Genomic DNA, 18400 nt, shown 5'->3' on the forward strand with positions numbered 1-18400 from the left:
ATTTAGACATAACTGAACTAAGCAATGTTTTAAACCAAATTCCACACCCAAAAATAATATTAGGCGATTTTAACTGTTGTAGCAAAATACAGGGGTGTGTAGGAGGAGAGAGGTATAAGAAGAGTGGTCTATATATATGGGATAAAATAGATAACAATTAAGTAAAGAAGTATGAAAAAAAAATATTGAACGGAATGTGGCTAGGCTAGCAATGTAGGCAAGAGAATGACCACTAGAAACTCAAGGATGGATACGGCCAATTTGCATGCCTTTTAAAGACAGTAAATCAGGAAAATATGTATGATAGATAGAAAAGAAGATAAGAAAAATGAATAGATATAATGAAAATTAACAAAGAAAACAAATTGAGGGCGCCAGAAGAGGGACACTACTCTAAAAAGAGTAACGGTCACTCTTCCAGGTATCGTATACTGCTAAAATTAATTAAAGTTGATTTAATAAACAAAAATGCTGTAAATGTAAAAAGGTAAGGAAATATTAATAAAAAAAATTATATGCAAAACAAATTCAAGTTTATTAAATATAACTTCTTAGATTCTGACAATCTCTAAGTTACCAAAAAGTATATGAAAATTTCACAATATAATATTTTAAAAGAGAAATGTTGAAAACAACTATAATAAAAAGTTGAAAACTAGACAGAATAACTCTGATATAGAGTGTACAACCTACATCTAGGTTAAAAAACAACCTTAAACAAAATAATGCTAACGTTGGAATAACGTATAGCCAAGTAACTATATCATACTAACCTACAATATGACCAACAATATTGTTAAACACCTCTATATTCAAATATAATAAATAAGTAATATATAAATGGGAACAAGCCAAGTTAAACAATTGAAACGGTATATTATCCTGAAGGGATAATAACCGGAGTTAATAACGCAAGATGAAATATAAAAAATTAGTTAAATAAACAAATAATAAAATAATTAAAGTTAATAATGAAATAAATGGTTAATACAAAAAAACAATGGAAGATAATCTCTGGGTAGAATTTGAGCTCAAACTTACCGATACCTTACACCAAGGGGAGTTATATTAATTAATATATATATATGTTATAAAAAAAAAACTAGAACTGGTGAAACAAGATATATATATATATATATATATATATATATATATATATATATATATATATATATAGTTCTGAATCAAAAACCAACTGTCCTCCTACAGCTGTCTGGAAGGATACTCCCGAATGGTTTCGGTGTCCCAGCGAAGTCCTCCTTGAGGTCCGAAATTAGCACGGAGCTGGTGCTAATTGGCTCAGTTCCGATGATGACTGTCCTGCCCTACCTCTAGGTGCAGGCTGGAGAAAAAATGAGGGTGGAGTAGATAATACTCCCTGTGGCTTGTCCCAATGACCCTGATTCTAATAGAGTTGAAGTGGTACTCTCCCTCGGATGTTCTGAGGGAAATTTATAATTCCATGGTAGGTAAAAAAACCCATCCAATCGGATGTAGCGTGACCTTGCTTCACATAGAGTAAAAATATAATGGCCTTGGACAAAATACTATATTAAAATTTGAAATAGTGAATCTGAATAATAGGATATAGATAAAATACTCTAATGTTTATAATATAAAAAATTATTATTTACCAGATAGCTAATCAATTCCGTGCTAGAAATCTCACTTCAACTTCCTGAGTTTGCGAAAACACCGTCAATTAAATTGTTATAGTTATACTTGGAATATTTAACTTCTTGAAGTGAAGGAAATTCTATGCAATAATTGGATTTTCTTTCGCTAACTGCCACCTGTGTGTACCACTTCAAACTCTAGATCAAAAGTGAATTTTAATTCACAGTTAATTAACCAAGAAGAGCCATTTTTCCACTTCCCCCCTAATCTCCTGTCATCTCTCTGGTCCGCAATGGTACCAAATTAGAACAGAGTGACAACTTAAATTATTAACAATACACACTTAATGGGCAAATGAACACTTAAAGTTAGGCAACCCATACTACGTCTCTGAAATTATTTTTAATATAAATTGTTTATTATTTTAATTTAAATTGTAATAAAAGTAACGACTGTTACATTCCCCTACTAGTCGGGAAAAAAAATTTTAATCAAAATTTTTTCATAAAATTAAAGTATCAATAACTAAGTGTACTGGCCTAACATTCCACGTTGATCCGTAAGTTTACACAAAAAAAAAATAACCACGAACTAAAGATCACGGGAAAAAGAATGGTCATGGCGCCAGACACCACAAACTCAGATGACTCAAAGTAAAAATCAAAGTCTCAATCGACAATATGCTTAAAAGCCAAATATTAACTAAATATACCAACTAAATTCTTGCTGACAAATAAATGTCGAATTGGGCACTAAATCCAAAATTGAACTATCCATGGACATCAGATTTATAAGACTAAGTATATCCAAGGACGAACAACCAGGCAAATGTATGAGCCAATTCAAACAATATCTCACCCGGAGATATACTAAACTAAGATCAAAGAAATCAAACTAAATAGGTTAAGAACTGAACACTTAATCCAAAATTGAACTAACAATGGACACCAGATTCATAGTAATATATCCAGAGAAGAACAATCAGGAAGATTTATGGAGCAATTCTCACCAAACCAAATAACACAAATAGTAATCTAAATCGTAAACATACCAAAGTATATCAAAGACGTAATAACGAAAATAAATGTGAAATAGGACGCTTAATCCAAAGTCAGACTATCAATGGACACCAGATTCATAAAAGCATATCCAAAGAAGAACGACCAGGAAGATTTATGGACCTATTCACACCAATACTAAATCTCAAAACTAAATGAGGTCTACGTACACCCACATCTGGTGATACGAACCTACATAACCAAATAAACCAAATAAGTGAGGAATCAGACACTGAATCCAAAATCGGACTATCGATGGACACCAGATTTATAAATAGAGCATATCCAAAGAAGAACGATCAGGAAAGGGCCAATTCTCACTAATGCTAATAACTAAATTAGCTCTTACCCTCATCCGGTAATATGAGCCAATACCAACTAAGTAATTACAATAAAGCAAAATTTCCTAAAGTGTGAAGCAGCATTGTCACACTTATTCAGACTAAGTAATGTAATATGTAACTGAACTAAACCAAAGATAAAGATAAATACCTAAAGTCTAAAGTCTAAAATGGACTAAAGGAATTCAGAGGCTAAATAAATTTTGAGGGTGCTGGTATTCGCTAACTATAGCATGGGGCTACAACAGATGTATGAGAATAACCAGACACCGATAGAATCCCAATAGAAATCCTAAGAAAATATAAGTGGTGGACTTTTCCTATAATACCATTACTAACGATAGAAAAAAATATGTCGAGAACAAGCAATCAATTTTGAACAAAACTGTAGATTTATAACAAGTTCTCGCAGCATGGAATTATCCGGGAATAGTCCTACATCTAAACAGCAATTTATGCCTAAGGAAAGAAGTGGGATTACACTAAGAGGACAACTCATTTGTCTAAACTCTTAAATAATGAAAATGACTAACTTGACATGTGTAGGGATAGTTAAAGAAAAACATAACCTGAAGTAAGATAACTAATATGAACTAATTAAACTTCCCTATCAAGTTGTGAAAAGGTAACTGGAATATTTGGACAATCATACAAGAATGGTTAGGACATGTCGCGAGCATTTCCTGACCAGAAATATTATGAGGCATAAACATCTGCCTACTCTGCAATAAACACATATAGTACGAACCTAATTGAGCAGCAGTGATCAGTTGCTGAGCAACAATCTCGAACCCACGTATTCACTAAAGCTGAGTATTGACAGATTCATTGACAGAAAATTCAGAAGAATAAATAAGAAGAAATAAGAAGGACGCCGCGCCGGTCATCCTTACCTACTTCAAAATTCCAAACTAATTCCAGAACCATCCTGTTTATGGAATCAGGACATAAATTATTGTAGAGTATTTAAGATTTTTGTGACAAGTGAGAATAAAGCAGACCAAAGATAAAAAAAAATCACAACATCTTTCCAAATTGGCAAATATTGAACAAATATATCAAAACAAATACTAAGGAATCAAATATCAAAGATATAACACACAATATATGATCCAGTAGTGTAACAACATAGTTCCATAGTTCCTTATCAGTAATAGGATTAACTATAAGTATAAATCTAAATATGTAAATATATACTAAACAACCCTCGTATCATAAGAGGTTAAAAGGAGTAATTCTCCTGGGAAGATTAGTACTTAAGAATATTAATTCATTATAAAGTGCATCATTTATAATACAAAAAAAAATGGATCATACATACTAATTATCTAATAAGTTATAGAAGTCATTAACCAATGCCAAAAGATACAAAAAATAGCGGTGTACCTACGTTATCTGTTGATTAAGAAAATCTTAGACTAAAATGCAAAATATAATCAAAATAAGCTAAAGACAAACAGAGAAAGAGATTAGCTTAAACGAAAGTGTTAAGTTAGTCTTCTTCTGAGGATGAAGAACTAACCTCGTCGATGGTGTTATCAGGCAGTAAATCCTTTACATGAAATTGACCAATTCGTTTGTTGGACGAATTGTCCCTTAATTCATATACCAAAGGAGATATTACCCTTACAACCGTACACGGAATGTATTTCTGGCAAAATTTTGCCGAAATAGCATCACCTTTACTTGATTTTACAAAGTTTCTCTTTAAAACTCTATCGCCAACAAAGAATCGCAAATCTAAAGTATTTGATTGGTTATAAATATTATATGGTACAACCATAGACATATCATCATCATCAACAATCCTAAAAGTTGATACTGATAATGGAACTATTTCACTACTGTAATCATTAGAATTGTGTTTAACGCTACTGGGTAAAGAAGAATTGGTAGTTGACCATCTGTGATCACTTAAAACAGGCGGATTCAACGTTTCATGATTAGTAGTTAATTTCGGGACTGATTTGTGAAAAAAAAATGTGGCCAAGTTATTAGCAACACACCACCAAGATCAAAATAGCCAGCAAAATAATATATATATAATCAAATAAATACCTTAGTTATCTTACTAAAATACTCAAAATAATTTCTAGTTATATGTAAATTATAACTATTCTAAACCAAATATTAATATATATGCAACAATTAATAGTACCTATAAGTATAATACTGTTGGCTGTAGGAATAAAAGTTTATATAATATACGATATAAGTATGTGTAGGTAAGTAAGTAAATATAAGTTCTCAATAAAAATACAAAATTCAACCTAGAATGTAAGTTGTACTACTATAACCTATCACTGAGGCCTCAAAATATTAATAACTAATAAATCTAATAAATAAAACTAATAAATCAATACAGCAGTATAAGTATACCTGTTTAGTATTAATAAAAAATTTAAAGATAGAATAAATCAGCAATAATATGAGTAAAAAAAAAGCAAAAATACAAAAACTCAAGTAAGAAAAAAAAAAGAAATCAGCTAAAAGCTACTGTCTTAAAACCAAAAACTTGGAAAAGGCACCGCGTTGGGACGCCGATGTGGCAAAATACAGGGGTGTGTAGGAGGAGAGAGGTATAAGAAGAGTGGTCTATATATATGGGATAAAATAGATAACAATTAAGTAAAGAAGTATGAAAAAAAAATATTGAACGGAATGTGGCTAGGCTAGCAATGTAGGCAAGAGAATGACCACTAGAAACTCAAGGATGGATACGGCCAATTTGCATGCCTTTTAAAGACAGTAAATCAGGAAAATATGTATGATAGATAGAAAAGAAGATAAGAAAAATGAATAGATATAATGAAAATTAACAAAGAAAACAAATTGAGGGCGCCAGAAGAGGGACACTACTCTAAAAAGAGTAACGGTCACTCTTCCAGGTATCGTATACTGCTAAAATTAATTAAAGTTGATTTAATAAACAAAAATGCTGTAAATGTAAAAAGGTAAGGAAATATTAATAAAAAAAATTATATGCAAAACAAATTCAAGTTTATTAAATATAACTTCTTAGATTCTGACAATCTCTAAGTTACCAAAAAGTATATGAAAATTTCACAATATAATATTTTAAAAGAGAAATGTTGAAAACAACTATAATAAAAAGTTGAAAACTAGACAGAATAACTCTGATATAGAGTGTACAACCTACATCTAGGTTAAAAAACAACCTTAAACAAAATAATGCTAACGTTGGAATAACGTATAGCCAAGTAACTATATCATACTAACCTACAATATGACCAACAATATTGTTAAACACCTCTATATTCAAATATAATAAATAAGTAATATATAAATGGGAACAAGCCAAGTTAAACAATTGAAACGGTATATTATCCTGAAGGGATAATAACCGGAGTTAATAACGCAAGATGAAATATAAAAAATTAGTTAAATAAACAAATAATAAAATAATTAAAGTTAATAATGAAATAAATGGTTAATACAAAAAAACAATGGAAGATAATCTCTGGGTAGAATTTGAGCTCAAACTTACCGATACCTTACACCAAGGGGAGTTATATTAATTAATATATATATATATATATATATATATGTTATAAAAAAAAAACTAGAACTGGTGAAACAAGATATATATATATATATATATATATATATATATATAGTTCTGAATCAAAAACCAACTGTCCTCCTACAGCTGTCTGGAAGGATACTCCCGAATGGTTTCGGTGTCCCAGCGAAGTCCTCCTTGAGGTCCGAAATTAGCACGGAGCTGGTGCTAATTGGCTCAGTTCCGATGATGACTGTCCTGCCCTACCTCTAGGTGCAGGCTGGAGAAAAAATGAGGGTGGAGTAGATAATACTCCCTGTGGCTTGTCCCAATGACCCTGATTCTAATAGAGTTGAAGTGGTACTCTCCCTCGGATGTTCTGAGGGAAATTTATAATTCCATGGTAGGTAAAAAAACCCATCCAATCGGATGTAGCGTGACCTTGCTTCACATAGAGTAAAAATATAATGGCCTTGGACAAAATACTATATTAAAATTTGAAATAGTGAATCTGAATAATAGGATATAGATAAAATACTCTAATGTTTATAATATAAAAAATTATTATTTACCAGATAGCTAATCAATTCCGTGCTAGAAATCTCACTTCAACTTCCCGAGTTTGCGAAAACACCGTCAATTAAATTGTTATAGTTATACTTGGAATATTTAACTTCTTGAAGTGAAGGAAATTCTATGCAATAATTGGATTTTCTTTCGCTAACTGCCACCTGTGTGTACCACTTCAAACTCTAGATCAAAAGTGAATTTTAATTCACAGTTAATTAACCAAGAAGAGCCATTTTTCCACTTCCCCCCTAATCTCCTGTCATCTCTCTGGTCCGCAATGGTACCAAATTAGAACAGAGTGACAACTTAAATTATTAACAATACACACTTAATGGGCAAATGAACACTTAAAGTTAGGCAACCCATACTACGTCTCTGAAATTATTTTTAATATAAATTGTTTATTATTTTAATTTAAATTGTAATAAAAGTAACGACTGTTACACTGTCACAACAGTACTTGGGGAAGTAACAAAACCGACAAATGTGGCAATCCCCTAAATAATCTCATTGATAATTTAAATTTAGTTTTAGGCAAATCTACTAGGTTCAATTCATCTTCTATCTTCTACGGCACTACAGCCCAAAATGAGCCTTGGCCTCCTTTATTTTTTGCCTCCACCCTTTTCTGTCTGTGGCTGCTCTTCTCCATACACGGACTCCTAAAAGTGATTGTGCGTCGCTGCTTACTGTGTCTTCCCAGCGCTTTCTTGGCTTTCCAACTGGTCTCTTTCCCTGCATTCTGGCGTTCAGTGCTCGTTTTGGTAGCCTATCCTCTCCCATTCGTATCACATGTCCGGCCCATTGCAATCTTTGTATTCTAATGAAGTCTGACAGGGGTGTTTCCTTATACAGTTGATAGAGCTCGTTGTTATATCGAATTCTGAAGATTCCGTTTTCCCTCACAGGTCCTAGTATTCTCCTCAGTACTTTTCTTTCGAATGTGTCGAGTTTGTTTTTGGATGTTTCCTTCAGGACCCATGCTTCGCTGCCATAACATGCTATTGGCCGAATTAAAGTTTTATAGATTCTCATCTTTGTATTTCGGTGGACACTTTTAGACCGAAATATATGGGAGAGGGCAAAATAAGCTTTGTTTGCCTGCGTTATCCTTTTTCGTATTTCTCCATCCTCTGCTCCATCGGCATATATTTCTACTCCCAGGTATGTAAACTTTCCAACCGTTTCAATGTCATCTTCATGCATAATGTTTTGTGGGATTATATTTCTTCTCGTCTGTACCATTATTTTTGTTTTTTCTGTGTTAATTTCCAGACCTAGCCTTTTCGTTTGTGTTTTTAACTCTGCGTATGCTTCCTGTGCTCCTGTTGATGTTCTACTCATAATATTAATATCATCGGCGTAGGCAGCCAGTTGAACCGTTTTATTGGTCAGTAGGTTTTCTCGTCCAGTTTGCATTTGCCTAACCGCATACTCCAGTGCCAGGTTAAACAATGTTGGTGCCAGCCCATCTCCCTGCTTTAGTCCCTGCGAGATTTTGAAAAAGTCTGTCCGGTTGTTTTGTATTCGTACACATGCCTGAGTTTCATCCATTGTGGCTTTAATGAGTCTAATCAGCTTATGTGGTATTGCTAATTCTGCCAATATATAGTATAGTCTGTCCCTTTTGACTGAATAGGAGGAGGTTCAATTCATACAATGGTACATTTTCTGCCATAGATCTCTCTTTATGCAGTCCGTCGCTAGCTCCTTTATTTTACTGGGACACATTGGGGTAATTTATATGATAGTGGTCATTTCCCTATCACGATAACCATAAACACTAATGATAGATCAACTTTTCCAATTCACCAGACATGGAAAATAAAGTCAGCTGACTGGAATTTATATCGAACACTGATAGAAGAACAAACAAACAAATCTAATTTAACCAATAACGCAAACCAAAATCTTAAAATATTTAATATTATTATTTCTGCAGCAACAATCGCAGTGGGAAAAACAAAATCGAGTCAAAGGCAGCCAGTTCCTTGGTGGAATAACAAAATTGCACAAGCACTCACTTTGTCTAAACACGCTTTTAACGTTTACAAGAAACTTAAAACTATCGAAAACCTTTTAAGGTTTAAAAATCTCAGAGCTCAAAGCAGACAATTAATCAAAAAAGCATAACGAGAAAGTTGGAAAAAGTACGTTTCTTCAATAAATCCTTCCACTCCCTTAGGCAACATATGGAACAAAGTCCGCAGAATAAAAGGTCCAAAATACTTTCGAGGTATAGATACTCTATCATATATTAACCAAACGCATTCAAACAAAGAAGATAGTCTAGAAATACTAGCAGATACATACGAACTTAATTTTAGTGATTCTAATTACAGCCTATCCTTTCTAGAGCACAAAAAACTAACGGAGTCTTCAAATATACAAATCACAGAGAGCGGCAATCCAATAAACAAACCAGTAAGTCTTCAACAATTAAAATTTTGTTTAAGTGTTAAAAATTCGAGTCCAGGACCTGATGATATCCACCCTCTTTTCTTACGAAATGTTCCCTTGAATGCAAAGCTAATATTAGTTGATATTTTTAATAATATTTTTATTCATCATGACTTTCCTGATCTATGGTCGCAAGCAACTATAATTCCAATCCTTAAATATAATAAACCAACAGACGATCCAAATTCCTATCGTCAAATATCACTTACGTGTTGTACCTGCAAACTTTTAGAAAAAATCCTTAATTATCGTCTTAAATGGTACCTTGAAAACAATAACCTAATAAGTATCAGACAAAGTGGATTTCATACGGGTAGATTCACAACAGACAATCCAATAACACTTGAATCAAGTATACATGAATCCTTTCTGCACAACCAAAAACTTATTGCCGTGTTTTTTGACATAAGAACAGCGTATGACACAACATGGAGACATCTTATACTAAAAACACTTCAAGAATGGGATGTTCAAGGGCACATGTTGTCCTTTATTAAAAATTTTCTAGAAACACGAACTTTTCGAGTTAGAACCAATGGATTTACATCTTCCAGACGAGTACTTCAAAACGGCACTCTACAAGGATCTACTCTAAGTCCTACTCTCTTTCTAGTTGCAATAAATAGTATTATACATCAAATAAAACTACCTGTATTTACTAGCCTATACTGCAAACTACCTTACACACAATTGAAAGCTGGTCGCAAAACACGGGTTATTCTCTAGTGAAAAGACACGTTATTTAAGTTTTAGTAAAAGAAAAAATTATCCTAATGTTCAATTAACACTAAATGGAGTTGTCCTGAAACAAGCAGAAGAAATAAATTTCTTAGGACTTTCTTTTGAACGTAACTTAAACTGGGAAACTAGAAGTGGACTCTCTGGCAAGCAATGCAACCACCGACCAAAGTATTGCTATCATAAATCAAATGCCTTGGACTGATCACAAAGTAAATATCAAAGCCCACGTGTACAGAGCGTGGCAAACTACTTGGGATCACACTGCTAACAAACTCAAAGAATGTCTAAGTCAAGTAGGAACCAAACTCATCTTACCAAATAATAGACCAAAAGACCAAGTCATCATCAACCGACTCCGAATAGGACATACTTTCCTTACACACAAGCATATCTTCAACCAGGAGGCTGCTCCGATGTGTACCAAGTGCAACACTCAGTTGTCAGTGAAACATATAATTGTTGAGTGTCCAGTGTACCAGAACGAAAGAATCGCGTGTGCCCTTAGTGATAATTTAAAAAGTATACTAACGTCAAATTTATAGTCTTTATTAAGTTATCTAAAAAGGACTAAACTATATACCAGATTGTAAAAAATATTTTTTTATGTAACAATATGTATCTTACTGTTTGTGTATGTCCCCCGCTAATAACCCTTAGTAGTTGATGCGGGTATATTTGTTTAAATAAAAAAAAAGAACAGTACATTATAAAATTTATTCTATTCACACTCCATCTCAATAGCACTCTCAAATACATTAATTAAATTTCACTCTGCAATAATCAAATTTAAAAAAACCTAACTTCTTACACATATCTGCTTTTCATATTCCAGGTACCAAATGTTAAAAAAGCATATAGAGCCTTTAATAAAAATCTTTTGTTGGTCACCACTGAATTCAGATATCTGTATAGCCGTACCGGTACTCACAAGTTTTTACCAAACTTTAGTTCACGTACATTATTAAGAATTTTTCAAATTTCCCAACGTAAGTTTAGGATAAATCATAATTCAAACTACAACATATTGATGGTTGCTACTGTTATTATTAATAAAATTTTAATATATTCAATTTTAAATATTTCTGGCTATTGTCATATTCAGACACATACTTCAAGTTACATTGACTGCTTTGTTCCGGCTTCCGTCCTAACATGTCATTTTATGTCACAACTTTACCAAGTAGGTATTCTTTGTTTTAATTTATCATAATTACAATGAAGGTTGGTAAGGTCACAGAATAATAAACAATCAGAATGCCCACTCTGCTTGAAAAAATAAGTACACGCATCTCGTTCGCGCAGAAGGAACCAGTGCTGTTCAGGGACATTTTATCTTGTATGCATAGAAAAATTAACCAGGTTTAATTTATTTACGGCGACTATTTTAGTTGAAGAATAGATTAAATTATTTCAAATGTACTAAATTCATTATCTCTAAAAAATTAAATTACAGTTCTGTCGTTGCTTGTCACAAATTTCTCAATTCGAGTCTATGTTTCCGTTTAAAATATGGCGATCGCGTGCTGACACACTTCAAAGGCGACATCTGAGAGTGGGCATTTTGATTATTATTTATTCTGTGGTAAAGCATGGGATTAAATTTGAAAAGCATTCTCTGTAACTAGATGCTTATATATACTTTCTTTTAAAGGATAATTTACATGTTTTAAAAACTAAATGTTATAAATGGCAGTTGACACTTCTAAGACAACATTTCTACAGGTAAAACAGCCCTCTTTGTACTCTCGCCACGTTTTAACATGATAACATATTACAGGCACCTCATAGCTGCTGTTCTATGAAATACTACATTATGAATGATCAAACAGTTTTTTTAACCTGTAAGAAAAATCAATATTTTTGTTATTATATTCCAGTTTGTTATTAGAAATCTTTTAGAAGTCTATTTTCAAGAAGTACAAACATAATTAATCAAAAGCTTTATCGTCGCTGTCCAAATAGAAAATAGGAAAAGTGACATTTCGTTGATTTACTTTTTGTCAACAGTAATATTTATTGGTAAAATTATTATTTCAGAGAAAAATGGTTTTCTTTGCAATTTTAAAATATAAATTAAAGTCAAAAACTGCAATTTTTTATATTGAGACTATTGCTATATGACTGTATACATTGCCAACACGTTAATAACTAATTAATTTAAAGAGCTACGTACCTAATGATTCTTCACTACTGCTACTGACTTTTTCCTTTTCTTGTGGAACTGTAATAGAAGCTGTTGTTTCTACCAAGTCATCCAAACACCGACGCCAATATTGTGCACATTGCATAGCTTCTGTTAAGGCTGCAAATGTATTGTGGGCGGTAACTACATTTTTAATGAGGTGGTCCTAAAAGAATATTTCGCACTTTACAATATGTTAATATGTTAATTATTACGTGATTTAAATCTGATTAATTGGCTTTTGTGTATCTTATATATAGCAAATAAATATTTGAAAATCAGAGCAATATACACTCATGGACAAAAATATCGAATACAAAACCCTTCTTCGCGTAAAGAAAAAACCATAGTAATTCGTTTATTTTTAGTTTAGTTTATTAAGTTTAATTAAATATTGTTTTGATTTAACTAAGTTTCAAAGAAGTATGTCACCAGTTCTTATTGATGGTGATACTAGAAGCACAAGCAGCACAGATTGTAATTTTTTACGAGGAAGGGTATACACAAAAAGATATCATATGACGTCTCAGAAGTCAACCTATAGTTTAGAATACTTAAAGGCGCACAACCGCAATTGGTGATACAAGTTAATGTGAGTTCAAAATCAGTTAGACAAAGATTAAAAGAAGCAAACTTAAAGCCTAGACGCCCTGCCAAAGTTCCCCATATTCTCCAAAATTATAAAGTCTCTTAGTATTTACAATAACACATATTCAGTAAAACATCGACTACTGGAAAAATGTTCTTTTTACTGATGAGACCAGAATCGTATTATGGAAACCAAGTGGTCGAAATCACGTGTACAGAAGAGTTGAAGAACGATTCATCACCTGCAATCTCGTCCAGACCGGTAATTTTGGAGGTGGTGGCATATTGCTTTGGGGAGGTATTAGTTGGGAGGGACGCACCGCACTTGTGGAAGTGATTGGACGGATGACTGATGACTCTTACGTTCAAAACATCCTCCAAATCATGTTTTGCCATATGTTGCTTACATTGGATATGGCAGATCCATAGTAATGCACGATAATGCTCGACCACATGCTGCTGCCATAGTGAATAATTAACTTGATGAGGTCCAAATTCGAAGATTGGATTGGCCACCATTTAGCCCGGATTTAAATCCAATAGAGTACATGTGGGATCAGCTAAAACGCCGCATACGACAAAGAAATCCCGTTCCAAATACGATAGAGCAGCTTCGGCTTGCTGCCTAGGATGAATGGAATGCAACTCCCCAAGGATATGTCCAAAATTTACTTGCAAGCGTGCCGAGAAGGATGCAAACAGTAATAAGAGCTAGAGGAGGAAATACTCGTTAATGATCATGCCCTTGTTTAAGTTAAAAAGACTTGTTTAAACAATTTAAATTAGCATTTAAGTTTATATTAAGATAACCTTATTTACCTAACATTAAAAAAAAATATAATAGATATTGTTAATATGTGCTTTTGTCCACTTCGGAGGTAAGTCATGTCCTTTATAGAATAAGGTAAAAACATACGCCAGCAGTTCCCGCAATACTTGTGGGCTGTGTTTTAATAATTCGTTCGGTATCCGGTGTGGTTCGCAAGCTTTTTGATTTTTTAGATTTCGTAGTCATCTTCGACTTCCAGTACTGTTACTTTATCGTCTGCATTGTATTCCACTTCTATTCACACGTTAAAATTAAATGTTAACATGGAAAAAGAAAATTAAAACAATAAAAAATATTACAAAGACGACAACGAACCAACGAATAATCTATATTCGATGCCTACGTCTCGCAAAGGATGGATTCAAGAGTTATAATTATTATTGGCCCACACTGAATGTGTTAAAGTTAGACATCAAACCAAAGGCAACACATTGTTCAGTAACTAAATGCCACACTACAAACACCCTTTATAACTTAAGAATACTATGCAATGTAAGAAATAACTATCAAAAGAAAAATCAGGGACAGATCAAACTTAAGCGACTTCTGTCAAAATACCGATGACCATAACAAATGCCTATACATACAGAGGAAGTGATAAAAAGGGTTAACCACAACTTAGCATCCCCAATAAAAAATGCTAAAAAATCGCAATTCATAGCAACCTAATAAAAAACTTACGCAATAAAGATGAGGAACAAAATCAGCTGAAAAATAAAACGAGAAACTGACGTTTGAACTTACTACGTGAAGATAATAAGAATCTCAGCTCTAATATCTATAAAACGATAAATCAGCTAACTCTCTTTAACAAAATATAAGGAGCTAGATGAAAAATACACCACAAATATAAACCATTACAACGCCTTGTTAGCAGAGACTCACAAACTAACAAGTGCCTTCAAACTCATCACAAACTTCAGAGCAACTGAATACAGTGGATTTAACCTCTACAAGCTCCACGGGCACATCCCCCACAGATATGGAAAACGGAACTGCAGCTGAACAAATAATCATTAATTAAAATTCATGAAAAAATAACAAATATTATCAGCACACGTAGGCTGTCCGATAAGTACCTAACCTCAACGTCCGATGGCGTCACTATCTTAAGAGAAATCTACTATCGTGTAATATATTCTCGTAGACAGAAATGTCAAAATTTTAGCCGAATCGGACACGTAGTTTTGTTTTGATTGCGTGTGAAAGCGGGCGTATCCGCGGATTTTAGAAACATGGAAAAAGGGCAGTATCGGTAGATGATTCGATTCTGGTTTTTGTAAGGAAAAGCGCACAGCGAAATTTGAAAGCGCTTGGATGACTCTTTTCCTTCGATAGCAACCGTTAAAAATTGGTTTAACCATTTAAAGGAGCTAAGGTGAAATTCATAATAAACATTACCAACAACGAAGAGAAGAAGAACATTGCACTATCGCTGGAAAATGATTAAAATCCGGAAAATGTAAAGGAAGCATTCTAAGACCTAAAATTTATCCAAAGGACGACAACAAACATCCTAAAATCAAGATTCGGTAAAAGGCCTCTCCCCATCCACATAATACAAGTATAATATAATTATACATATAAATTATACCAAGATAGCAAAAAGAGGCAATGAGAAAAGTGAAAAATCTATTGCACTTAAAAATTAGAATCGAAAACCTAAATAGACCGGCATGTATGCAGTTCTATAATTGATAATCTTTTCAACAGATAAGCAGCACATGTCGCGCCCCCACAAAGTGTGTAAAATGTGCCGACAAACGTAGAGCAACAGAATATACGTTTCTGTGTAAAAATTGGATGGACCTTACCTGGCCAACTGCAGGCACTCTAGCAAAGTAGCCTACGAAACTAAACATGTTACAACACAGTGGTGGATATAGACATTTACCTTAAGAGGGGAAGTTCCAACTTGGGGATCTTCCAATGAAACACCAACCAAAAGATATAAAAAAGATAAACCCAAACTACACAAAAGAAGTAAATAATAGGTTTCTTTAATTTTGGACTTTTCGTTTTAAATTACTTAAATAACGATTTTCCAGGTAGGTGGAAACGTAGGAAATGACCACCAAGGTCTACAGATTTGATCCTGTTTCACTTTTTTTGTGGGGGTATTTGAAGTGCAAAGTATATCAAAATCTACCGAATAATGTAGAAGAGTTGAAGGAGTGAATCAGAACGGAAGTTGCACAAATAACTCCTGTAGTCATCGAAAACGTTAGGAAAGAATTTACTGTCCCTTTCTAATTGCATTGCTGCTAAAGTTCGTCAATTTTAACACTTCTTATAATTTGATATTATCTATTTTACCTAAGTTTATCTAAGTTTACCTAAGTTTATCTAAGTTAATTGTATTAATAAACCGGCAGTTTTGGTTAACTCTGTAGAGATAATTATTCAAATACTCAATAAATGAGGTGTCTGATGACCTCGAACCTTTTTTTAAAGTCGTCTGTTTCTGAAATAACCAATTTATTCCATAGATTTGCATCATACTGTACATACAGAGTTCTTTGATTGATACAGATTCTTTAATTATGGCTAAACTAAGTAGTATATAAAAAATGTTTACAATAAAACTGATGTATATCAAAGACGTCTATTAATTTATTTTTTTTTATTATATAGGGTTAGTCAGAACAACGGATTGAATCAAACTTGTGTTTTTTAAAAGGAACACCTTATATAATAAACCATTTTTTAATATACTTCTTTAAAATATAAAGAGTTTGTATTATCGGTTTAAAGTTATTAATTTTTGTATATAGGTTTCCAAAGTAATGAAAATGTAAATCGCATGTAGAAGTATTTTTAGTGTAGTGCTATTTTTAAATAAGTTAATATCTTTGACATCCAGCCTTACAATATACAGTGTGATCACTATTTTTAAATAAAAAATTTTTTAATTTTTTTAAATGGTATAACATGTATATGTATTAGTATTGTATTTTGTAGAAAAAATCACATTTCTTTTGGTATAAGGTTTTTGTGTAAATATATAGAGAAGAACTATAGATTTTATGTTTTTACAGATTCATGATTAATAAATTGTGTGTACCTACTGATATAAAAAACAAAAATATAAAAATTATAATCTAGTTTTATAAACATAAATCAAAATATCAAAAATAAAAAAAATATATGCTCTTAAAAATTAGTTGAATTTACCTAATCTATAACCTATTCTCCGTTCATAAATTGTTGAGAGCACGAAATGTGCCTCAAACTCATAAAACGGTCGTAAACCATAGGCGTTCCTGAGGTGTTTATTCATTAAATAATAATATAATATTTTTTAATACTGTTATATATAATATTAATAATATTTTAATACTAATATATTTAGCAAAAAAACAATTAAAACTTTCACTAATGTGAAATGTAATGTGCTAATGTTATGTAATTATATTATATTAATAAAAATAAGAATTTAACCATTAACAATTTTGTAAATAAGAATACCTTATCTCTTTGGATATTTCAATACTAATCTTCCCGTTTAATCACTTTACTAGAAAACCTGGAATTCATATCCGAAGGTACTATTCGTTGCAAGATAATTAGGATGGAATTCCCCAGATTTTTAATAATATAATGGGTATGCTTTGGCCACGTGCCTCGTTTGTTCAGTTTATATTCGAAAAGGGTGAAGTTATTATGAACGAAAATAATTTTTTTGTTTAGTACGTTTTTGATCGCATGTAATTTACGGCTCGTCGGTGTGTCCGCGTCTACGGCAGTAATTAGCGTCTCGAATATTTCTTTTGCGAATTATATGCAGTGCGTGAGTGATTTTTTATTCCATATACCTACGAACATATACGTACCTTTCGCTCGTGGTCGTTTTATTGGATTGTTTGTGATGGCTTCATCATCAACTTCATAAAGTTTTACACCGGTACTGTTGCGTACAGTCAGTAAGTCTGTCTATTCACCAAGAGAGAAGACTATTGTCCTGAATGTTCACGATGCTCTGGTTTCTCAGAATCCCACAAACACTGTTCGCAACATAGTCGAAAGTTGTGCCAACATGACTGGCGTAGGAGTCAACTATATATAGGTTCCTATCAGAAAGAAAAAAACACGGTATAGCTAACCCAAACACAAACGAACACTTAAAGAGAGGGAAAAAGCCTATTGAAATTTATGAATTTGCCAAAAATGGTATTCGAAGGAAAATTCATGGATTTTTTTTCAAAAAAGAAATACCAAACCTAAACAAAATTTTACAAGAAGTTAGAGACGACTCGGATTTGCCTCATATCGGAGTAACTAAATTGTGGCAAGTTTTAAAAGAATTAAATTTCCGGTGGGAGAAATCAGACCGAAAATCACTTTTGATTGACCGGGAGGAGATAATATGTTGGAGAAGAAATTATCTAAGATCCATATGAAAATTCCGGGCTGAAGGAAGGCCCATCTTCTACCAGGATGAAACGTGGGTAAACTCAGGTCATAGGTCCCCATAGGTCTAAAAAAAATTTG

At 32.7% G+C, this 18400-nt stretch overlaps 2 protein-coding genes across 2 annotated transcripts in view; one reads left to right on the forward strand and one right to left on the reverse strand.

The window, feature by feature from the left end:
• LOC140442209 (uncharacterized) overlaps positions 1–18400 on the forward strand; it is a 142029-nt gene that overhangs the window by 8162 nt on the left and 115467 nt on the right. The gene's annotated exons all lie outside the window — the stretch shown is intronic.
• LOC140440637 (uncharacterized) overlaps positions 1–18400 on the reverse strand; it is a 119086-nt gene that overhangs the window by 7461 nt on the left and 93225 nt on the right. Inside the window, exon 11 of the mRNA XM_072531008.1 lies at positions 12484–12658. Within this exon, the coding sequence (XP_072387109.1) occupies positions 12484–12658 (175 nt within the window). The remainder of the gene's footprint in view (positions 1–12483; positions 12659–18400) is intronic.

The sequence above is a fragment of the Diabrotica undecimpunctata genome, chromosome 5 (assembly GCF_040954645.1).
Source record: "Diabrotica undecimpunctata isolate CICGRU chromosome 5, icDiaUnde3, whole genome shotgun sequence".
Lineage (NCBI taxonomy): Eukaryota > Metazoa > Arthropoda > Insecta > Coleoptera > Chrysomelidae > Diabrotica > Diabrotica undecimpunctata.